We start from the raw sequence: 24,922 nt of genomic DNA, 5'->3' as shown, positions 1-24,922 counted from the left end.
GTGCTGCTGTCATTCCACAGTACCATGTACTGTAACTCACTCCAACACTCACTCATACCCTGTGCTGCTGTCATTCCACTGTACCATGTACTGTAACTCACTCCAACACTTTCTCATACCCTGTGCTGCTGCCATTCCACTATACCATGTACTGTAACTCACTCCAACACTCTCTCATACCCTGTGCTGCTGTCATTCCACTGTATCATGTATTGTAACTCACTCCAACACTCACTCATACCCTGTGCTGCTGTCATTCCACTGTACCATGTACTGTAACTCACTCCAACACTCACTCATACCCTGTGCTGCTGCCATTCCACTGTACCATGTACTGTAACTCACTCCAACACTCACTCATACCCTGTGCTGCTGTCATTCCACTGTACCATGTACTGTAACTCACTCCAACACTCACTCATACCCTGTGCAGCTGTCATTCCACTGTATCATGTACTGTAACTCACTCCAACACTCACCCTGTGCTGCTGTCATTCCACTGTACCATGTACTGTAACTCACTCCAATACTCACTCATACCCTGTGCTGCTGTCATTCCACTGTATCATGTACTGTAACTCACTCCAACACTCACTCACCCTGTGCTGCTGTCATTCCACTGTACCATGTACTGTAACTCACTCCAATACTCACTCACCCTGTGCTGCTGTCATTCCACTGTACCATGTACTGTAACTCACTCCAACACTCGCTCATACCCTGTGCTGCTGTCATTCCACTGTACCATGTACTGTAACTCACTCCAACACTCTCTCATACCCTGTGCTGCTGTCATTCCACTGTACCATGTACTGTAACTCACTCCAACACTCTCTCATACCCTGTGCTGCTGTCATTCCACTGTACCATGTACTGTAACTCACTCCAATACTCACTCACCCTGTGCTGCTGTCATTCCACTGTACCATGTACTGTAACTCACTCCAACACTCACTCATACCCTGTGCAGCTGTCATTCCACTGTATCATGTACTGTAACTCACTCCAACACTCACTCACCCTGTGCTGCTGTCATTCCACTGTACCATGTACTGTAACTCACTCCAATACTCACTCACCCTGTGCTGCTGTCATTCCACTGTACCATGTACTGTAACTCACTCCAACACTCGCTCATACCCTGTGCTGCTGTCATTCCACTGTACCATGTACTGTAACTCACTCCAACACTCTCTCATACCCTGTGCTGCTGTCATTCCACTGTACCATGTACTGTAACTCACTCCAACACTCACTCATACCCTGTGCAGCTGTCATTCCACTGTATCATGTACTGTAACTCACTCCAATACTCACTCACCCTGTGCTGCTGTCATTCCACTGTACCATGTACTGTAACTCACTCCAACACTCACTCACCCTGTGCTGCTGTCATTCCACTGTACCATGTACTGTAACTCACTCCAACACTCACTCACCCTGTGCTGCTGTCATTCCACTGTATCATGTATTGTAACTCACTCCAACACTCTCATACCCTGTGCTGCTGTCATTCCACTGTACCATGTACTGTAACTCACTCCCAACACTCACTCATACCCTGTGCTGCTGTCATTCTTCTATATATTTCTTCATCTGTAAATAACAGGTACAAATTAATTACCTCAGAAAATATACTTCCTCATTCATACATAACAGGTACTAATTCACTACCGACTAGAGGGCATATGTATGCCGGCCGATCTCAGATGTTTTTTTTAAAGGGGCAATTATTTACAAGGCAAAACCATGCCTTGTAAATGATTGCCGCTTTAAAAAAACGTCTGAGATCAGTCAGCATCCCGCACCTCCGGAAAACTCAGACCCCATTACATATCTTTCTTCATTCATACATAGCCAGCACTAACTCGTTACCTCTGTCTGTCTCTCTGGTCATTCATACATAACCAGCACTAACTCGTTACCTCTGTCTGTCTCTCTCCTCGTTCATACATAACCAGCACTAACTCGTTACCTCTGTCTGTCTCTCTCCTCATTCATACATAGCCAGCACTAACTCGTTACCTCTGTCTGTCTCTCTCCTCGTTCATACATAACCAGCACTAACTCGTTACCTCTGTCTGTCTCTCTCCTCGTTCATACATAGCCAGCACTAACTCGTTACCTCTGTCTGTATCTCTCCTCGTTCATACATAGCCAGCACTAACTCGTTACCTCTGTCTGTCTCTCTCCTCATTCATACATAGCCAGCACTAACTCGTTACCTCTGTCTGTCTCTCTCCTCGTTCATACATAGCCAGCACTAACTCGTTACCTCTGTCTGTCTCTCTCCTCGTTCATACATAGCCAGCACTAACTCGTTACCTCTGTCTGTCTCTCTCCTCGTTCATACATAGCCAGCACTAACTCGTTACCTCTGTCTGTCTCTCTCCTCGTTCATACATAACCAGCACTAACTCGTTACCTCTGTCTGTCTCTCTCCTCGTTCATACATAACCAGCACTAACTCGTTACCTCTGTCTGTCTCTCTCCTCGTTCATACATAGCCAGCACTAACTCGTCACCTCTGTCTGTATCTCTCGTCATTCATACATAGCCAGCACTAACTCGTCACCTCTGTCTGTATCTCTCGTCATTCATACATAACCAGCACTAACTCGTTACCTGTCTGTATCTCTCGTCATTCATACATAACCAGCACTAACTCGTTACCTCTGTCTGTCTCTCTCCTCGTTCATACATAGCCAGCACTAACTCGTTACCTCTGTCTGTCTCTCTCCTCGTTCATACATAGCCAGCACTAACTCGTCACCTCTGTCTGTATCTCTCGTCATTCATACATAACCAGCACTAACTCGTTACCTCTGTCTGTATCTCTCGTCATTCATACATAACAAGCACTTACTCGTTACCTGTCTGTATCTCTCGTCATTCATACATAACCAGCACTAACTCGTTACCTCTGTCTGTCTCTCTCCTCGTTCATACATAGCCAGCACTAACTCGTTACCTCTGTCTGTCTCTCTCCTCGTTCATACATAGCCAGCACTAACTCGTCACCTCTGTCTGTATCTCTCGTCATTCATACATAACCAGCACTAACTCGTTACCTGTCTGTATCTCTCGTCATTCATACATAACCAGCACTAACTCGTTACCTCTGTCTGTATCTCTCCTCGTTCATACATAGCCAGCACTAACTCGTTACCTCTGTCTGTATCTCTCGTCATTCATACATAGCCAGCACTAACTCGTTACCTCTGTCTGTATCTCTCCTCATTCATACATAGCCAGCACTAACTCGTTACCTCTGTCTGTCTCTCTCCTCATTCATACATAGCCAGCACTAACTCGTTACCTCTGTCTGTATCTCTCGTCATTCATACATAGCCAGCACTAACTCGTTACCTCTGTCTGTATCTGTCGTCATTCATACATAGCCAGCACTAACTCGTTACCTCTGTCTGTATCTCTCCTCGTTCATACATAACCAGCACTAACTCGTTACCTCTGTCTGTCTCTCTCCTCGTTCATACATAGCCAGCACTAACTCGTTACCTCTGTCTGTCTCTCTCCTCATTCATACATAGCCAGCACTAACTCGTTACCTCTGTCTGTATCTCTCGTCATTCATACATAGCCAGCACTAACTCGTTACCTCTGTCTGTATCTGTCGTCATTCATACATAACCAGCACTAACTCGTTACCTCTGTCTGTATCTCTCCTCGTTCATACATAGCCAGCACTAACTCGTTACCTCTGTCTGTCTCTCTCCTCATTCATACATAGCCAGCACTAACTCGTTACCTCTGTCTGTATCTCTCGTCATTCATACATAGCCAGCACTAACTCGTTACCTCTGTCTGTATCTCTGGTCATTCATACATAGCCAGCACTAACTCGTTACCTCTGTCTGTATCTCTCGTCATTCATACATAACCAGCACTAACTCACCTCTGTCTGTCTCTCTCCTCGTTCATACATAACCAGCACTAACTCGTTACCTCTGTCTGTCTCTCTGGTCATTCATACATAGCCAGCACTAACTCGTTACCTCTGTCTGTCTCTCTCCTCGTTCATACATAGCCAGCACTAACTCGTTACCTCTGTCTGTCTCTCTCCTCGTTCATACATAGCCAGCACTAACTCGTTACCTCTGTCTGTCTCTCTCCTCGTTCATACATAACCAGCACTAACTCGTTACCTCTGTCTGTATCTCTCCTCGTTCATACATAGCCAGCACTAACTCGTTACCTCTGTCTGTCTCTCTCCTCGTTCATACATAACCAGCACTAACTCGTTACCTCTGTCTGTCTGTATCTGTCGTCATTCATACATAGCCAGCACTAACTCGTTACCTCTGTCTGTCTCTCTCCTCGTTCATACATAACCAGCACTAACTCGTTACCTCTGTCTGTCTCTCTCCTCGTTCATACATAACCAGCACTAACTCGTTACCTCTGTCTGTATCTCTCCTCGTTCATACATAGCCAGCACTAACTCGTTACCTCTGTCTGTATCTCTCCTCGTTCATACATAACCAGCACTAACTCGTTACCTCTGTCTGTCTCTCTCCTCGTTCATACATAGCCAGCACTAACTCGTTACCTCTGTCTGTATCTCTCCTCGTTCATACATAACCAGCACTAACTCGTTACCTCTGTCTGTCTCTCTCCTCGTTCATACATAGCCAGCACTAACTCGTTACCTCTGTCTGTATCTCTTGTCATTCATACATAACCAGCACTAACTCGTTACCTCTGTCTGTATCTCTCCTCGTTCATACATAGCCAGCACTAACTCGTTACCTCTGTCTGTCTCTCTCCTCGTTCATACATAACCAGCACTAACTCGTTACCTCTGTCTGTCTCTCTCCTCGTTCATACATAACCAGCACTAACTCGTTACCTCTGTCTGTATCTCTCCTCGTTCATACATAACCAGCACTAACTCGTTACCTCTGTCTGTATCTCTCCTCGTTCATACATAACCAGCACTAACTCGTTACCTCTGTCTGTCTCTCTCCTCGTTCATACATAGCCAGCACTAACTCGTTACCTCTGTCTGTATCTCTTGTCATTCATACATAACCAGCACTAACTCGTTACCTCTGTCTGTATCTCTCCTCGTTCATACATAGCCAGCAATAACTCGTTACCTCTGTCTGTATCTCTCCTCGTTCATACATAACCAGCACTAACTCGTTACCTCTGTCTGTCTCTCTCCTCGTTCATACATAGCCAGCACTAACTCGTTACCTCTGTCTGTATCTCTTGTCATTCATACATAGCCAGCACTAACTCGTCACCTCTGTCTGTATCTCTCGTCATTCATACATAACCAGCACTAACTCGTTACCTCTGTCTGTCTCTCTCCTCGTTCATACATAACCAGCACTAACTCGTTACCTCTGTCTGTCTCTCTCCTCGTTCATACATAACCAGCACTAACTCGTTACCTCTGTCTGTATCTCTCCTCGTTCATACATAACCAGCACTAACTCGTTACCTCTGTCTGTATCTGTCGTCATTCATACATAGCCAGCACTAACTCGTTACCTCTGTCTGTCTCTCTCCTCGTTCATACATAACCAGCACTAACTCGTTACCTCTGTCTGTCTCTCTCCTCGTTCATACATAACCAGCACTAACTCGTTACCTCTGTCTGTATCTCTCCTCGTTCATACATAGCCAGCACTAACTCGTTACCTCTGTCTGTCTCTCTCCTCGTTCATACATAACCAGCACTAACTCGTTACCTCTGTCTGTCTCTCTCCTCGTTCATACATAACCAGCACTAACTCGTTACCTCTGTCTGTATCTCTCCTCGTTCATACATAGCCAGCACTAACTCGTTACCTCTGTCTGTCTCTCTCCTCGTTCATACATAACCAGCACTAACTCGTTACCTCTGTCTGTATCTCTTGTCATTCATACATAACCAGCACTAACTCGTTACCTCTGTCTGTATCTCTTGTCATTCATACATAACCAGCACTAACTCGTTACCTCTGTCTGTATCTCTTGTCATTCATACATAACCAGCACTAACTCGTTACCTCTGTCTGTATCTCTGGTCATTCATACATAGCCAGCACTAACTCGTTACCTCTGTCTGTATCTCTTGTCATTCATACATAACCAGCACTAACTCGTTACCTCTGTCTGTATCTCTTGTCATTCATACATAACCAGCACTAACTCGTTACCTCTGTCTGTATCTCTTGTCATTCATACATAGCCAGCACTAACTCGTTACCTCTGTCTGTATCTCTCCTCGTTCATACATAGCCAGCACTAACTCGTTACCTCTGTCTGTATCTCTCCTCATTCATACATAACCAGCACTAACTCACCTCTGTCTGTCTCTCTCCTCGTTCATACATAGCCAGCACTAACTCGTTACCTCTGTCTGTATCTCTCCTCGTTCATACATAGCCAGCACTAACTCGTTACCTCTGTCTGTATCTCTTGTCATTCATACATAACCAGCACTAACTCGTTACCTCTGTCTGTATCTCTGGTCATTCATACATAGCCAGCACTAACTCGTTACCTCTGTCTGTATCTCTTGTCATTCATACATAACCAGCACTAACTCGTTACCTCTGTCTGTATCTCTCCTCGTTCATACATAGCCAGCACTAACTCGTTACCTGTCTGTATCTCTCCTCGTTCATACATAGCCAGCACTAACTCGTTACCTCTGTCTGTATCTCTCCTCGTTCATACATAGCCAGCACTAACTCGTTACCTGTCTGTATCTCTCCTCGTTCATACATAGCCAGCACTAACTCGTTACCTGTCTGTATCTCTCCTCGTTCATACATAGCCAGCACTAACTCGTTACCTGTCTGTCTCTCTCCTCGTTCATACATAACAATCACTGCCTTGTTACTTATCTATATCTCTTGTCAATCATACATGACAAGCACTGTCTACCTATGTGGGCTATTTATTAAAGTAGATTTGCATTCATCGTCCAAAGCCAGATATTTTCGGATCCTTGACGCAGTTGTTGCGTGGCACGCCTTTTTATTGCAACTCCCCTCTGTATCATTTTCACAGCATGATAATATTTAGTTGGCATTAGCCTGTTGCAGCCTCTGAACTACGATATTGCTAAATGTTTTTGAGAGGGTTCTATCAGCCCATACGCATTAGGTAGGCCGGGTCCGCACTCTTCACTGTATCCTGGCAAGTGACACTTGTTAAATCCCATACTAAAACAATTTCTTATTTCTGGAATATGCTGCTCTAGAAAATTATATCTAACAGGGCAAACTCCAAAATATTGTTAAATAGGCCCCTTCATTCATAGATAACCAGCGTGGCCTAGCTACTTCTGCCTACACCTCTCTTCATTCATAAAAGCCAGTGACCGTCTATATGGGATATTTATCAAAACTTGGAGAGAGAGATAAAGCACTAATCAGCTCCTACCTGTAATTTTTCAAACACAGAGTCTAATTCAGACTGATCGCTCCTCTGCAAATTTGTAGAGGTCTGCGATCAGATAGTCGCCGCCCAGGGAGAAAAGAAAACCCGCTCCGTGCAAGTGTGCGAATGCATGTGTACGCCGTGCCAAAACTTTGCCAGGCAGCGAACATCTGCAAATCCGTTCGCAACTCACTCACCATCGAATGATTTGTGCAGTCTGAGCGCAGCCCAGGACTTACTCCTACAGTGCGATACAAACAGGATGATCGGGTCCGGAGCCGACGTCGCACACCCTCCCTGAAAACGCTTGGGAACGCCTGCGTTTTTCCTGACACTCCCAGAATACGTTCAGTTACCGGCCACAAACGCCCGCTTCCTGTCAGTCACCTTGCGTGCGCTGTGCGATTGAAATTTTCGCACCATTCTATCGCTGTTTGGGCATGCGCATTGCGGTGCATACGCAGTCATTCGATAATTGGCCGCGGTCTGAATCGGGTCCACGGCCTGTCACATGGCAGTTAGGAGCTGATTGGTTGGTACTTTATCTCTCTCCAAGCTCTGATTCATCTCGCCCTCTATCTCGGAAGTTCTCTCCCTGTCTGTTTTTCCTCCTCCTCCCTCTGTGCTGCAGTGCGCTGCCCCCTGCTTCTCCCCCCCCCCCCACCCCCACCCCACTGATATTTGGATAATATCTCTCCTTCACAGAGAGACCTTTCTTTCCCTGTAATATAAAACATTGCCTCAGGATGCACACACCTGCCCCCTCCCTCCTACCCACTGCCTGCACACTCGCCACAGATTAGCCGCAGACCTCCTGCCCAGTGCAGATAATGACTTCCAGACCCCCATCCCCCTTCTTACTCCTGAACTAGCACATAAGCACTCCTGCAGGCCTGGCTCACAGGTACAGGGATTAGGGAGGCTGATTGCACAGTAAGATGACAGAGCCCACCTCAAATGGAAGAGGCCCTGAGCTTATATACAGCCAGCGGAAATGCACTTTTCAGATTTTAAGGGATCACGGGCGGAAGATCATTTTTACAGGGAGGCTGCAGAGATGAAAGCCCTGATTATTTGTACACATCCCCGGCAGCAGCCTGCTCACTGGCTGGGAGTTAAGTCATTAGCATGATCTGGTAAATGTTACGCAGAGCTCTGGAGATGCACACATGGCTGTGACACTGTACAGGTCTGCGGAAGGGGCTTGACGTTATAGTGGAAGAGAACATTAATCAGTGCACTCCAGATCCTCCATTCCCGCCCGGCCGAACCACAATGTTCTTTTGCAAGGAAACGGTTAATAAATAGTCATAGCTCCGCTTATGGGCCCACATGTCAGCCCCCCCTTTCATATCATCCCCTATACTTAATTTACACACACGCCTTCCAGTTGGAACGGTCTGGGGCTAATGGCTTCAGCAGATGAGCCGATACCTCACTTTTTCCCCCTTACTTTTTAGCTGTTGGAAAAAAATATGAAAGCGAGAACTTGGCAGACGGTTGTAGCCTGCGGGATGGCCACGTACCCTTGTCTGCAGTGTGGTGTCTGACCTGCAGGACCGTGTGCGGGTTCCGCCAAGCAGTCTACCCTTGGTGTTTATGCAGCCAGTAGCTCTCCAGGGAATGTGGAACTACAAGTGCCAGAATGTCTTGCCTCTAGTTCATTACAGAACGATAACCCTGTACAGCATGAGCAACGGACAAAATAAATTGAACTAAATAAATGCAAAAAAACAGACACATAAAAAGAATCAATATTTATTACATGGCGGACAATTATTACGGATTGGCGCCACCTTGTCCAGCAATCGGCGCCTTGTACCCCGCCATCCCCAAATTTCCATGACATTAATGTTCATTTGTCAGGAGAAATTGTTCATCCTCATAGAATTAGGGTGCATGCTTTTAAGTTTTAACAATGTAATGGAATGCTGTTCTGTCCAGTCATGTAAGTGCCCCTCCGTGTTAGAAGGTTTGTAAGTTGTTTTTTTGTCTTTTTTTTTAGCTGGAATGTCTCTCCAGGACCCTGCGTGGCCTGTAGGCACAAACCAAGCTGTGCTTTCAGGGCACTGGTTCTCCTGGCCTGAGTCTGGGCCCCAGCCCTGAGCGTCCTCCCAGCTTAGAAACATCTGTCTCTCCGATGCCGTAAGAAAGGCCGCATCGGTCGCAGGGCCTTTCGGGCTCCATAATGTTATTAAACATACGAGCGGTGGCTGTTTGTTTATTACCCCAGCTCGTCATTTGTATTTTGGAACTCCAAGATTTTGAGCCCTTCCTTTGTTGTCCGCTGCCCAAAAAGCTTAGACAGCACAGCTGTCATCTCGGCAGGACTCCCAGCAAGCTCAGACTTGCCCGTATGAGAGATCTCTTGGGAATTCCCATTGCCTGGTACTGGGAGTGTGTAAGGGTCCATAAGTTTTGGCGTCGGTCTACAGCCTAAAAGTAAGAGTGTGGAATCCGACCTGTTGGTGCGTCATTGTTATTTGCGACCCTGTGCATGAGAGGCTCATCGGACTCCACACCTCTTTCGAGGCCGCTTGGACTCTCGGGTAGTTTCTTTAACTCTTCTTTCTCTTCAAATGCCGTTTTAACACCTTCCAGCTCCAGCGGACCTCCGTTCTCACCATTGTGCGCCTTCTCTCTGCGTCTCCGTGTATAGCAGACTGCGCTGACTATGACAACCAAGAGTAGGATACCGGCAGCGACAGCAGGCACCAGAACTAAAGTCAGATTTCCCTCCTGGGTGTGGGTGATGTGGGCGCTATGCTTTGGAGATTCTCCTGTAGTCTGAGCCTCGGTACATAGCTCGGTCTGTGGGTTTACATCACGCATGGTTCCAAGACAGAGTTTGTAAGTGCTGTTAGCAGTCAGATCCATCAGTGTGTAGTGCTGGAGTGTTGGCGGCAGCTGGTAGATAAATGGCCGATTGTCTGGTCCAGAGAGATTTTGGACCGTCAGCCTAAGTCCTGGAATATGTTTCTTACTTTGGATATAGCTTTGTAGGTCCACTTTGAGGGAACTGCTAGTCACTTCAAGGACTTGCAGCTGCATCGAGGGTTGCTCCGGAAAAACTACAGGGGTTAGCGATAACATCTCGCAGTACATCCCGTAGAATCCAGTTGGACAGTCGCATTCCAGTTCCCCGAGTGAATCCAAGCGGCAGAAGCCACCGTTTAAGCAAGTTTGAGGGGGACACAGTTGATCATATAGAGTGGGTGGAGCAAGTTCCTCATCTATTGGGTGATACGGTGAAAGCGTGGTGGTAGTGACAGTGGTCGGAATATGTGTTGGCCTAGGATTGGTGGTTGTAGTTGGTGCAGCTGTACTGCTAGGCGCTACGGTCGTTGGCACAAAGACCGTTGTTGGTACAGGGCATCCGAATTCAGAGGTCTGTAGATTACGCAAGATTTTGCCAGCGTTTTTGGGAGGGAAGTGGCAGCGCGTTTCATCTGAGCGCAGAAGGGCAACCCCGCTGACCCTCAGCCAATCTGTTAGCCAGCTTAACAGGCACACACAATTGAAAGGATTTTGTGCCAGGCTCACCCCACGGAGGCGTGATGAAAATTGGAATAGACCCTTTGGCAAAGTGCGTAGGCTTAACCCACTTAAGTCTAAATCTTGTAATCCAGTAAGGCCAGAAAAGTCTTCAGTTTGAAGCTGAGAAATTGCAGTGTTGCCGGCAAGATTGAGTTTGGTTAAGCCACGTAGACCAGCAGGCACCTTGCTGAGCTGATTGTCCGATAGGTCCAGTTCATGAAGATTCTTAAGGCCATTGAGAAGATCTGTTGGTACCTCTTTCAAACCTAAACCAGCCAACCGTAGAGTCTCAATATTGCTGGCATGGAATGCTCCAGGATGAATGGCAGGGATAGCGTTATAGCTCAGTTCCAGGAGCAGGAGGTAGGGGAGGGAGAAGGCTGGAGGGACAACCAATTGGTTTTTTGTCAACTTGAGCTCCAGTAGGTTCTCAAGGCCCCTGAAGGCATCTGGGTGAATGCTGCGAATGTGGTTCTCGCTGAGGTATAATCTCTCCAGTCGGCCCAGCCCCTGAAAGGTCTCTGCAGAGATCTCGGTAATCTGGTTGGATGAAAGGTCTAGATTGCTGAGGTTTGCCAGGCTTTTGAAGACCCCTCCGGGTAGCTTAGACAGCTTGTTATGAGACAGGTCTAATAGCTGCAGGTCCCACAGGCCGGAGAAGCTGCTTTCCTCCACCAAACTGATGCCATTTTCAAAGAGGTACAGGCTGATGGTGTTCTGGGGTATGGTGCGGGGAAAGCTGGGGCTCTTGCGGTTCATGCAGAAGATGGTAAACGGCTGGTTGCATTGGCAGCCGTCTGGGCAGCCTTCAGCGAGGACGGTGATAGCCGTGCTAAGCAGGACAGTCCGTGCGAAGAGGAGATAATACATGTTGCAAATTCTGTTAAAACAAAAAATAAAAGCGATTATTAATACACTGTACTGTGACCACTGGCAATAAACCGTGCCCTGAGCGTGAAGATAGCTAAACAATGCTAGGATGGCGTGTGCCGACGTGAAATAGTTAACAATATATCCTGGTATTTGTACCCCTATCATTATGGTTAGATGACCTTTCATCTCCAGCACAAGAAAGGCTTGTGCCTGTCAGGCCATGCCCTGTGTGTATAAACAGAGCCCATACCGGTATGTAGGCCCCCCTTCCCTATCTGTCACTTCTAAAACATCATGTAGATAAAAGGCAGTGTCCCAGGCCACACAGCCCTGCACAGAGGGGCTGGCGCTGACACCTAACCCCTGTCCCCAGTCACTGCCTCACATACACTCCGACTGCTTCATTTACACACTGTGCCTCGCACAGAGACACACTTCTATAGTCACCTCTACGCACTGTGCCTCGCACAGACACACTTCTATAGTCACCTCTCTACACACTGTGCCTCGCACAGACACACTTCTATAGTCACCTCTCTACACACTGTGCCTCGCACAGACACACTTCTATAGTCACCTCTCTACACACTGTGCCTCGCACAGACACACTTCTATAGTCACCTCTCTACACACTGTGCCTCGCACAGACACACTTCTATAGTCACCTCTCTACACACTGTGCCTCGCACAGGCACACTTCTGTAGTCACCTCTCCACACACTGTGCCTCGCACAGGCACACTTCTGTAGTCCCCTCTGTATAGTCTCTGTCTTGCACAGACATTGCTGCTATAGTCCCCTCTGTATAGTCTCTGCCTCACAGACATTGGGGGTCATTCCGAGTTGTTCGCCCGTTGCAGATTTTCGCTGTGCTGCGATTCGTTGCTAATTGCGCATGCGCAAGGCACGCAGGGCGCATGCGCTTAGTTATTTAACTAAAAACTTAGCAGATTTGCTGTGGATCCTGCAGCGCTTTTCAGTCGCACTGCTGATAGGTGAATGATTGACAGGAAAAGGGCGTTTCTGGGTGGTAACTCAGCGTTTTCCGGGAGTGTGCTAAAAAACGCAGGCGTGTCAGGGAAAAACGCGGGAGTGTCTGGAGAAACGGGGGAGTGGCTGGCCGAACGCAGGGCGTGTTTGTGACGTCAAACCAGGAACTAAACGGACTGAGCTGATCGTAATCTGTGAGTAGGTCCGGAGCTATTTAGAAACTGCAAGGAATTATTTAGTAGCAGTTCTGCTAACCTTTCGTTCGCTATTCTGCTAAGCTAAGATACACTCCCAGAGGGCGGCGGCTTAGCGTGTGCAATGCTGCTAAAAGCAGCTAGCGAGCGAACAACTTGGAATGAGGGCCGTTGCTTCTATAGTCCCCTCTTGTGTGTACATAAAGTAGTTTCTTGAGAATTCCCCCAGTTCCCCTGCAGATCCCGGCAGTGTATGGCAGCATTCTTACATGAGTGCACAGTGCCAGAGCTCTCATCCGCATGAGTACATCTTAGATCAGCACAGATAGAGTGTGTGTAGGGTCTGTATCAGTGCCTGTACTGACAGAGTTAAGGAAGGGGTCAGTAGGAGGCAGGTAATATCCTGAGGAATGTGCAGCTGTGAGAGGGGGGGCAGAGGTGAGAGGGAGAATGGACTAGGATAGAGAGGAATCAGTGCAGAGATGTTGCAGATGGTGCTGAGAGGAGGGGCAGTTGGGTAATTGCTATCAGAGGGGCATGCAAGGCTTGTGTGTCTGGAGAAATGGGGTGGGGGAGTGTCATCCTGTCAGGAGTAAACTTTACACATAAAGCACCCAGATCATTTTTTTTCCTTCATAAAAGCCTCACAGTATTTAAAGGTCCAGCATTGCTACCATTAAGAGCAAGTTACAGACTAGTTAGGCATGATGGGTGTCTCTGGTTTCCTTTTCTGATCAGACACATTGGTCGCTATGGGTTACAGCATACTTCTCATCATTTGTTCTAAAATGTCCCGTTCCCATTTTCCCACTTCTTTTCTAGTCTAAATAATCTGTTCTGAATTAGAGGTGTTTATTACATTTTACTCAGACCCTTGCCCTTGGTACATCTCGCTCTTACGCAAGCCTGCTACCTCTGTGTCATCTTTGACTTCTCCATCAGCTTCACCCAACACATCCAGTCCCTCTGACTGACCAGCTGCTTCCCCCTTCACAACACCAACAAAATCCATCCCTGTCTCACTAAGGGGCAGATTTATTAACCTCGGTGAAGTGATGAAGGACCAGCCAATCAGATCCTAACTACCATGTCACAGGCTGGGTTTGAAAAATGACAGGAGCTGACTGGTTGGTCCTTTATCACCTTCAAATGTATCACTTCACCGAGCTTAATAAATCTGCCGCTAAGTGACCAAAACATTCATCCATTCATTTAATAATCTCTCCCGCTTGGACTACTGCAACCTCCTATTTCCCTCTCCCATCCGAGGCCTAGCTTCCTCTCCTGCTGCTCCGCAGCGCTGCGCTGAAATCCGTTCACGGTCTACCTGTCCCATCCTATTTACTGCCGCATCACAGTCACAATCTGTCCTTTTTACAGCTGCACACCTATGTGCAGCTACACTAAACTGCACAAACCTGAACGCGAGTTTGTTTGCGGTTCGTATATTGTGTGTTGTTGCACTGCGCACGCGATGCAGATTCTTACGCAGTGTAGGTACATCCCCCCCGGCTGACTGAAGAGCTTTAACTGGGCTGTAATGGATATGTTCAGTAAGGTCGTATGGACAGAATTGCGGTTGTGCGCACATGTAAATACGCCTGTTTTCAGCCAGCGTGCGCTGATGTTGATAACAGGTGTCAAAGCAGTGTACGGATTACCACCAAGCTATTACAGCCGAAGCGGCTTCCGCCCACTGGGCCTTCCAGCAATATGAGCTGCGCGCTATCCAGCGTCAGATAATGGGGGGAATATATAAGGTGGGTTATGCTAATTATATTTAAGGTCAGTTATTTTATTCCTTCTACGGGGGAGATGTATCAGACCTTAGAGAGAGATAAAGGGGCAGATGTATTAAGCCTGGAGAAGGTATAAAGAAGTGATAAGTGCAAGGTGATAACGCACCAGCCAATCAGCTCCAATATGTAAATTGGCAGTTAGGAGCTGATTGACTGGTGCGTTATCACCTTACACTTATCACTTCTTTATCCCTTCTCCAGGCTTAATACATCTGCCCCAAAGTACCATCCAATCCATTTCTGTCATTTTTCAAACACAACCTTTAAAATGCCAGTTGGAAGTTGATTGGTTAATACTTTATCGCTCTCCAAGGTTTGACACATCTCACCCTAAATTAGGTACATTTTAGCAGCATGCTATTTTATGGCTTGGCGGAGGGAAGCTGCTAATAAAACACATTTAATAATCTTGGTAAAAGCACACGCGTGATACAGCACCAAACCCTGATGTCATGAGCAATAGGGACTGTCCTTACTCATCTGTTTCTGTCAGTGTTAGAGTCACTGTCTCATTGAAGAGAAGGACTCGGGAGGAAACTCACCCTTCTTATATCACGCCCTTCTTATTAACGTTTTAACTAGTTCTCCTAAAGCCTGACTTGTGTGAACGCTTCATATGTCTGCAAGCCTTGTTAACACAGCAGGCTTCCTTAGTGGGGCTGCTATCCCTATCATGCACATTGCAAATAATTCCTGGTTGCTGCTCATTCAGTCTCCAGGGTTCTATCTACACAGAGTTTGTTCCATTGGGGTCTCCTCAGGGTGCCCTGATTTTCTTGTACTGTTCAAAGGCCGTCTCCTCTGTTTACAGGCTATATTGCCGATAATGTGTATTAATCTACTCCGTCGGCACAGGCACTGATGTGGCTGAGTACATCGCTCTGTAACAGGGGTGGGCAACGCCTGGCACTCCAGCTGCTGTGGGACTACACATACCAGCAGGCCCTGCTACACTAGCATTCCCTAACAGGAAAATGTGGCATGCTGGGATTTGCAGTTCCACAGCAACTGGAGTACAGGTCTGGAATATGTTGGTGTCTTTTTAATAAAACAATATTAATAATTATGTAACATTTAGGTGCTAGGTGGATTTCATACCCAAAGGATTGTTCTCTGGTAATTAGAAAGTACAAACATTCTGAACACTGTAACCCAAAGCGGCCAATCACAAATCTGCTTTCATGTTTTCACTTTCACTAGAACCATCAAAGCTCACTTCTCATTGTTTTCTATCAATTCCTGCACATTTTTACTTTTGCACTTTCTTAGTAAATATCATCCATTGAATAAAGACGTATAGAGATCTATTACCTTGCGAGCTCTTCCTTTGGAGAAATTTTCGCTGCAGTAAATGTGCTCTAAGCCTATTACGAAATGCACAAATAAATAGCCTTTTGTCCAGTGATAAATGGCTGTATATCCTTGTGTGATTCCAGGTGTGGGTATGCAATTCTTCCTGTGGCTATAGGAGGTGTGCAGCTAGAAACAGCATCCTGAAGGGTTGTAATGTAAGTGGCCTAGGGCAAGCCCTATTGTAGGAATGTCCCTTTAGGCCTTTTCTTTCTGCCCCTGCCTGTCTAGGGACATCTGCAGCAGCCTAATGCTCAGGTCAGGACATGAGGACCTTCTGGTGCGGAGTCTGGCTGCCCCTCTTGCACCCAGAGACACGGCTCTTACAGACTCACCCAAATCATGGTAACATGTAACGTGTGCAGCACATGGGTAATGGAGAACTGCCTTAGCTATAAGCTGACTTTGTACCCTTAGTGGATATCATCATCCAGGATTATGAACTGTATATAAATATCCGGCTAGATAAAAACCAGCTTATTTCATCCAAGCAGAAGACCGGTTGGGAATTTTAGCCACTGAGCTAATCTGGGTCGCTGGAATCTTCTGGTAGGTGATGGGTTAATATAGCAAAAGTGGAGGGGTCAGCGATCTCCGGGACACTTTTCACTGATAGGAAGAATAAACTTTAGGACAGTGACATTGTGTCAGATCATTAAGCTTCCTACGCTGATTGGCCTGCAGAACATGGCAAATCAATAGGTCTGCAGAACGTCTTGCAAACTGTTTCCTGCTGCACTAGTCTATGGTCTATGCGGAGCTTTCCAGCGCCAGTGGTCTATGCGGAGCTTTCCAGCGCCAGTGGTCTATGCGGAGCTTTCCAGCGCCAGTGGTCTATGCAGAGCTTTCCAGCGCCAGTGGTCTATGCAGAGCTATCCTGCACTAATGGTCTATGCAGAGCTTTCCAGCTCCAGTAGTTTATGCGGAGCTTTCCCGCACCAATGGTCTATGTAGAGCTTTCCTGTGCCAATGGTCTCTGCAGAGCTTTCCTGTGCTAATGGTCTATGCAGAGCTTTCCAGCTCCAATGGTTTATGTGGAGCATTCCTGCACCAATGGTCTATGCAGAGCTTTCCTGCACGCCAATGGTCTATGTGGAGCTTTCCTGCACGCCAATGGTCTATGCGGAGCTTCCCTGCGCCAATGGGCTATGCGGAGCTTTCCTGTGCTAATGGTGTATGCAGAGCTTTCTTTCGCCAAAGGTCTTTACGGCGCTTGCCTGTACTAATATCTAGTGGACCATGGTTATCGCATGTAGTCCAGCATATGAAATCATAACATCCTGTTGCAGTGACCCTCCTTGTGCCCCACAGCCAAGTATTGCACATTAATGACAATTAGCATGCTGTGTTTCCAGACGGAAGAACTATGTCTTTCATAAAGCGTATCAGTTGACACAGAAGTAGTGCCTCATGCCTCAGTCACGTCAGGAGTGTCTAGTGAATTGATGGACTGATTTTTTATTAGGTTCAGCCCACAAAATGGCTGCCGCCATGGTGTGTGGATGACAGGCATACTCAGAAGGACTTTGTGAGAATAGTTCTTTCTACAGAGTTGATGGACTGTGTTCTGTAGAGTGTTGCAGACTTTCCCAAACTCTGCAATTCCAGTCCAGGTTTTTCAGGATATCTTAAAGTCCAGATGGTTAAATCAAATGATTGAGTTACTGTACTAATTAAGCCTGTGCTCAAGCACAGATATCCTTAAAACCTGGTCTGTAGTGGCAGACTTTGGGAAACTCTGGAATATTATTGTATATAACTAATAATATTCTATAACTAAATCATGTCTATGCCAGTGATCATTACCTATACCTGGCATACCATTGTATATCAGTCCCCTCCAATACCTCCGAAACCAATGTTCTTCTGCAGAGTATCCTGCACGGACTTGCACAGCTGCAGAGTACTGCACTTCAAGTATTCAGTAACCATAAAATATTACCCACTATAGCCCTGGGGTGAGTATAATTATGCTTTGTGATTTCCTAAGACTTTGCAATACAATGCCTATTATAAGTGAGCTAGGATGAGTTCCAGCCGCCTACTCCTTAGCCACCTATGTGATACATTGCCCTATTGTCTTGTTCTCCCTTAATGACGCCCTACCTGTCTATACATCGGCTCGCTGTATGTTTTGGCCGTAAAATCACAGCAGCTTAAGATATTAAAGCTTTATAAAGATCTGCGGAGAAGCCTCTTTCCCTGCTCTTGGTAATGATAGGGAGTTGGGACACAGCCCTTGGTGCGTTATGGGGATGATGCTTCGTCTGTTGTGGCCCTGTCTTGTTAACGCCTTCCTTGCCAAATGGATTGCTGACTGTATAGGTAGTGTAAGATGCTTGGAACAAGGCTAAAGCAGCATTCATTTAAAATGGTCTTATTTAAGGAGCTGAGTTGCATTCAATGTATGTCCTGAAAATGGGAAATCCTATTTTGGAGTTAGCTGTGACTCCTGGCAGGTGTAATGCTAAATTTAGGTACAGTATATATGTAAGCCGATGCTAGCTTGCTACAGTCCCTTGTGGTCTATGGACACTGTATTTGCCTCCTGCTACTGCTGAGGTACTAGCGGAGTACTGCCTTCCAGCAGTCTGACATAAATTCTGCACTTTACCCCAGTGTAAGCACTAGCCATAGTCTCACAAAGGTTACATTTTCACTTTACAAAGGTATCTGATGCTTTGTAAATGAGGAAATATTTAGCTGTGTACATAAGATGGGAGGGTTCGATGTGAGAACCTTTACACAGATCCCATACAAATCAGGGGTCGGGGGTGTGCCGCTAAGGCCTCTGGGTAAACACTAAGGAATAGCCATGTTTGTTTGGTAATCTCCTTGCAGAGGAGAGACATTTGGCAGAGACGTCACGCATTAAGCCACTGAAGAAAGTACAACAGAGAAGCTTTGCCGGAACGGTGCCAGAATAAACTGCAGGGTGTGAGGAAGCACTTAATACAAATAATTGTGTAGTTAACAATATAATTCCCAGCTGACAGAAGTCAGATATAAATACTACTTTCTATATGCCCTTAATAGAATATGGTGACGTGATCTAGGTTAGGCAACCGATGGAGCTCTAGTTGCTGCAGAACTACAAGTCCTATCATGCCTTGAGAGACTAGTGGTGCATGCTGGTACCTCTATAACTATGGGGAGCTGGAAGCTGGGCGGTCATTTGGGGACTTGCAGTTGGACAGCCATTGGAATGCCACTGTATGGTTATGCAGAGACTTGTAGTTCCACAGCCATTGGGATGTCGATGTATGGCAGGTTATGCTGGGGCTTGTAGTTCCACAGCCATAGGAAGTCAAATTATGGAAGAGCATGCAGGGACTTGTAGTTACACAACAGCTAAAGACTCGCAGCTTGCCACAGAAGCAGGGAAACTGATGTTACCCCACACGTGCAGAGCAGCAGGTAGGAATGTGTACAGACAGGGTAGGCTGATATGTTATCTGCTCACTATAACCTAGCGCCTGCAGAACAGCAGCTGGCTGTGGTGTGTGGGTAAGCCAGCAAGCACTCAGGCTAATATAAAAAAAAAAAATTTGAGCAGAGCATGCTGGCACTTGTAGTTCACCAAACGCTGTAGTGCTAGAGGCTGAGTTTTGGATAGCGTCCAGCCATCGCTCCCTTTACTCATGTTGGCTTGCACCGGGTAGAGAGAGTTTAGCACCCATGTGTTTGTATACTCACAAACAAGCATGGGGGGGGGAGGGGGGGGGGCTCCTCTCCCCCCTGCCCAAACCATTCTGGGCACTGCTTCACATGCTGCCTGTCCCACCCAGCCTGTAATTATCGCCACTCCCCGCGGTCCAGCCACAAAGGCTGGGATGAGGCTCAGAGTTGTCAGCTGTATTATTACACCCACCCAGCATATAAATAAACATGGGGGTCCCAGGGGTTAGAAGACTTCCAAGATCTGACCCCTGCTCTCATATTGGCTGCGTGATACTGGCCATTGCTCCTCTGAAGTTCCTGCGCTAACACTGTAGCTCGCTGCGCGTGTGACCCCGGCGGTGGCCCTTAGTCTGCTTGTATGACCCCCCATAGTAGGATACAAGCTTCCGTGGTTGTGACCCGGTTACCGAGCCACTGAGCAAGTCTGATGACACATAGAGAGAGTTAGGCGTTGTTGTCTGTATTCATCTGACCTGCACAATGCTGTGTTTCCTGATTCCTGTCCCTATCCCTCTATTCTTGGCTCGGCTGCAGCCTCTGAGTAATCTTGATTGCTGTCAGATGAAGAGCTTGGTGTGCGTTCTGTCAGGCGAGCTGAACTGCCCCCTATGTGTACCACCGCTGCTTTGCCAGGCCCACCAGTAAGGCTGTTACTAGGAACACCACAGTCTTGCTATGTCTCCTGCCCACTGTTAGGCTGTACCTTTACACGGGTTAAAGGAGAACTCCACCTGTACAAAATTCTGTTGTCCAGACACATTTGATTATTTTAGTTGTCTTTGGGTATGATAACAGAGTTCCCTATTGAATGGTGACAGACAATTGTCACTAGTAATACCTGGTAACAGTCTACAGGAGTGTATGAGAGGTCTGGGTGATGGGGAATAGAGTGGTACATTATCTGTCTGTCTGTCAGTGCATTGTGAGCTTCTATAGTATGAGTGACCAGTTACATGTGGAACCCGGACGATGTACCTGTACAGGGAACATGGGGAGGATAGAGGAGCTATAAGGAAAGGACATCACAGCAAGACACGGGATAGGAAGAATAGGGGATATATTACGGAATGCCAGGAGTAACAGTGGATACTGGATGGTGGCATTGGGGTATCGGGGAGAGTGAGAGCCAGGTAACGGCAATAGCGTATGAGACGGCTATGATGTGATGAGTACATACGTAATGTGGTGCTTGTGCTGAGTAGAGGCGATGGGGGGAAGTCAGGGAGAGAAACGACGGTTAGAGGCAATGAGGATATAGTATGTAGGGGGAGGGGGCTGCATGGATGGAAATACTGAGGTAACGGAGAACCAATGATATGGGATTAGTGGCTGGGATAAATGGTGGGGAGCAGGGGGTGATGTTGGAGCTAGTAATAACCAGATGTGATAGGTGCAGGCTAGCAGGGGACAGGTACCGTGCAGTGATTGGTGGATTGCACCCTCATACTAAGGGTAAGCGGAAGATAACAGAATTCTTGGAAAACTACTACTCTACATTAAGGATTTGGGTCAGAAAACTGACTGTCCCTGGACGTGTAGTGACCATAGCTAAATCTCAAACATACAAGAGATTATTCAGGGAAGTTAAGCAAAGGGTTAATCCCATCCAGTATATCACTGACCCAGATGTGCTGTATGCATCAATAGAAAACAGCGGTACCATGCTCTGCTAGAGAATACCGTGCTTCGCTAGGGGGTACTACTATCCTCTGCCTGTGTTGTGCTATGTCGTGGGGGTACTGTGTACTGCTGATGGGTTACTGTGTACTGCCGGGATACTGTGCTCTGCTAATGGGGGTACTGTGCACTGCCGGGGATACTGTGCTCTGCCAGTGGTGGTACTGCACACTGCTGTAGTGGGGTACTGTGCACTGCTGTGGTGGGGTACTGCGCTCTGCTGTGGTGGGGTACTGCGCTCTGCTGTGGTGGGGTACTGCGCTCTGCTGTGGTGGGGTACTGCGCTCTGCTGTGGTGGGGTACTGCGCTCTGCTGTGGTGGGGTACTACGCTCTGCTGTGGTGGGGTACTGCGCTCTGCTGTAGTGGGGTACTGCGCTCTGCTGTGGTGGGGTACTGCACACTGCTGTATGGGGCACTGCACGATGCTGTAGTGGGTTTCTGTGCTGTGTGGTACTGTGCACTGTGGTGGGATACTGTGCACTGCGGTGTTGTACTGTGCTTTGCTGTGGGGTACTTCTGTGGGGTACTATGCTCTACTGTGGAGTGCTTGCACTGTGGTGAAGTACTTACACTGCTGTGGGGTACTGTGCTCTGCTGTAAGTTACGGTGCACTGCTGTGGGGTACTGTGCACTGTAGTGGAGTACTGTGCTCTGCTGTGGGGTACGGTGCACTGCGGTGGGGTTCTGTGCTCTGCCCGGTATACCCTCTGTGCATGTGTCAGCTTTGTACAGCTTCCAGGCCGCCTCCTCTGCACAGCCAGCTTGCGCTGTGTGTGGGAAGCAGACAGAAGGACTCTGTGTGTAATATGTGTCGGTATGTACTGCTGTGTACCAGTGCATCGCATCACACCACAGCCCTGAATATCTGTGTGCCGGTGCTAATTTCTGCAGTGTCTGCAGAATGTGCTGGCTGAGAGTAGGTGAGCAGAGCACAGGCAATGCTGTGCTCTCCAGCTGTTCAGCCGTCACAGGAGAGACGCAACCTCGGGCACATCAGCTGTTGCTGCAGAGATGGGCGCTGTGGCTGAGCTATACCTGCCCTGAGTCTCGTCTGTCCCACCTCTGCCATATGCTCTGCTGTATATGGATGTGTTTGTGTAGCCGGCTGAGGATGCTGCTATAGATGTTGTGTTACTGCTGTGTGTACCTCAGCATCAGGTGAAGCCACATCTGCATTGTGTGTTTGTTCCCCACAGCACTGTTATTTCTGTACCTTGGAGGTAACACCAGCATTAAGTAGTTTACACTGTTCCGCGACCTGTCCTGCTTCTGTTTGTGTACTGTCAGGCTGTGTGCGTTGACAGCGTGTGCAGCGGTGTGTAATTACGTGTGCCGATGCCGGCGTTGTACAAATAAGATCGCATGTAGGAGGTAAAACGAGAGAGACCGTCTTACCGTCTGTCCCAGGTCTGTGAAGGGCCCCAAAATAATCAAATGACATCCAGATGAGTGACGTCCTGACTTCTTCTCTTCCTCTCTGACTCCTTGAAGTTAACTTTTCGCCTCCTTGCTTCACACCTTTTATTAGTTCTTCAACTTCAAAACTTTGCTGAGCCGCCTTTGTCCTCCCAGACTCTTCCCCTCCTTCTTCTTCTTTTTTTTTTCATCCAAGTTTGCTCTCTCTTCTTCTTCTCCTGCTCCCCCCCCAAGCTGTGTCCTGCTTTTCCCTACTCTCCTACACTGGCTGCTGCTGACTCTTTCTGGCTGGGGAAGTGATAGTTTAGCTGTTCCAATGCTGTTTGCCTGGGGCAGTGAAGGCGTCACCAGGACAGAGGCAGGACTAAGCTTCCCTCCAGTGCTTCCTAGCTAACCATTGGCCCGGATTAACCCCCCTAACTCATACACCTCCCACCTCCACCTTTCCACTGACCCCATACCTACAGCCTGCCCAGGGATGCTGTATGTGTGCTCATCTTGCACCTCTATGCTTTCCATAACTGGCAGTGTGCACAGTGTGACCTCCACGTGCCAGGCTGCACACATAGCCATGGATATTGCTTAGCAGGGCAAATCTTATCTCCCAAACCATCGCACTGAGGATAAACTTTAACTAAAATCACATTAAATGTTACACTACTTGTTTTTTACGTCGACCATGGTCTGTGGCTGCTTTTCCAGTTTATGTTACAACGCCAGTAAAGTATACGCTAGGTGGAATTAGCATTTATGCCCAGATTTATACGCTAGGTAGAATTAGCATTTATGCTCAGATTTATACGCTAGGTAGAATTAGCATTTATGCCCAGATTTATACGCTAGGTAGAATTAGCATTTATGCCCAGATTTATACGCTAGGTGGAATTAGCATTTATGCCCAGATTTATACGCTAGGTGGAATTAGCATTTATGCCCAGATTTATACGCTAGGTGGAATTAGCATTTATGCCCGGATTTATACGATAGGTGGAATTGGCATTTATGCCCGGATTTATACGCTAGGTGGAATTGGCATTTATGCCCGGATTTATACGCTAGGTGGAATTAGCATTTATGCCCAGATTTATACGCTAGGTGGAATTAGCATTTCTCTATCGTCCTAGTGGATGCTGGGGTTCCTGAAAGGACCATGGGGAATAGCGGCTCCGCAGGAGACAGGGCACAAAAAGTAAAGCTTTTCCGATCAGGTGGTGTGCACTGGCTCCTCCCCCTATGACCCTCCTCCAGACTCCAGTTAGATTTTTGTGCCCGGCCGAGAAGGGTGCAATCTAGGTGGCTCTCCTAAAGAGCTGCTTAGAGAAAGTTTAGCTAGGTTTTTTATGTTACAGTGATTCCTGCTGGCAACAGGATCACTGCAGCGAGGGACTGAGGGGAGAAGGAGTCAACTCACCTGCGTGCAGGATGGATTGGCTTCTTGGCTACTGGACATCAAGCTCCAGAGGGACGATCACAGGTACAGCCTGGATGGTCACCGGAGCCGCGCCGCCGGCCCCCTTGCAGATGCTGAAGACAGAAGAGGTCCAGAATCGGCGGCTGAAGACTCCTGCAGTCTTCTAAAGGTAGCGCACAGCACTGCAGCTGTGCGCCATTTTCCTCTCAGCACACTTCACACGGCAGTCACTGAGGGTGCAGGGCGCTGGGAGGGGGGCGCCCTGGGAGGCAAATGAGTACCTATAAAGGCTAAAAATACCTCACATATAGCCCTAGAGGCTATATGGAGATATTTAACCCCTGCCTGATTTCTCAAAATAGCGGGAGACGAGCCCGCCGGAAAAGGGGCGGGGCCTATCTCCTCAGCACACGGCGCCATTTCCTCTCACAGCTCCGCTGGTCAGGACGGCTCCCAGGTCTCTCCCCTGCACTGCACTACAGAAACAGGGTAAAACAGAGAGGGGGGGCAAATTTATGGCGATATTTTTATATAACAAAGCAGCTATAGGGGAGCACTTATTATAAGGCTATCCCTGATATATATATAGCGCT

The 24,922-nt window shown here is 47.5% G+C and overlaps 2 protein-coding genes across 2 annotated transcripts in view; one reads left to right on the top strand and one right to left on the bottom strand.

The window, feature by feature from the left end:
* The window catches only part of CORO7 (coronin 7), a 242,589-nt gene that overhangs the window by 94,323 nt on the left and 123,344 nt on the right, over nucleotides 1-24,922 (top strand). The gene's annotated exons all lie outside the window — the stretch shown is intronic.
* On the bottom strand, nucleotides 9,144-23,255 carry VASN (vasorin). Its single transcript, XM_063934976.1, has 2 exons — nucleotides 22,898-23,255; nucleotides 9,144-11,818 (listed from the first exon to the last, which is right to left on the bottom strand). Exon 2 carries the CDS (start codon nucleotides 11,806-11,808, stop codon nucleotides 9,838-9,840), a length of 1,971 nt encoding a protein of 656 aa, XP_063791046.1. The 5' UTR covers nucleotides 11,809-11,818; nucleotides 22,898-23,255; the 3' UTR covers nucleotides 9,144-9,837.

This window comes from Pseudophryne corroboree, chromosome 7 (assembly GCF_028390025.1).
Source record: "Pseudophryne corroboree isolate aPseCor3 chromosome 7, aPseCor3.hap2, whole genome shotgun sequence".
NCBI lineage: Eukaryota > Metazoa > Chordata > Amphibia > Anura > Myobatrachidae > Pseudophryne > Pseudophryne corroboree.
The sequence above is the reverse complement of the archived record's forward strand: the minus strand, read 5'-3'. Positions and strand labels throughout refer to the sequence as shown.

Bases quoted from the DNA above. Each gene is read 5' to 3' on its own strand.
- VASN (XM_063934976.1), bottom strand. From the start codon at position 11,808: ATGTATTATCTCCTCTTCGCACGGACTGTCCTGCTTAGCACGGCTATC.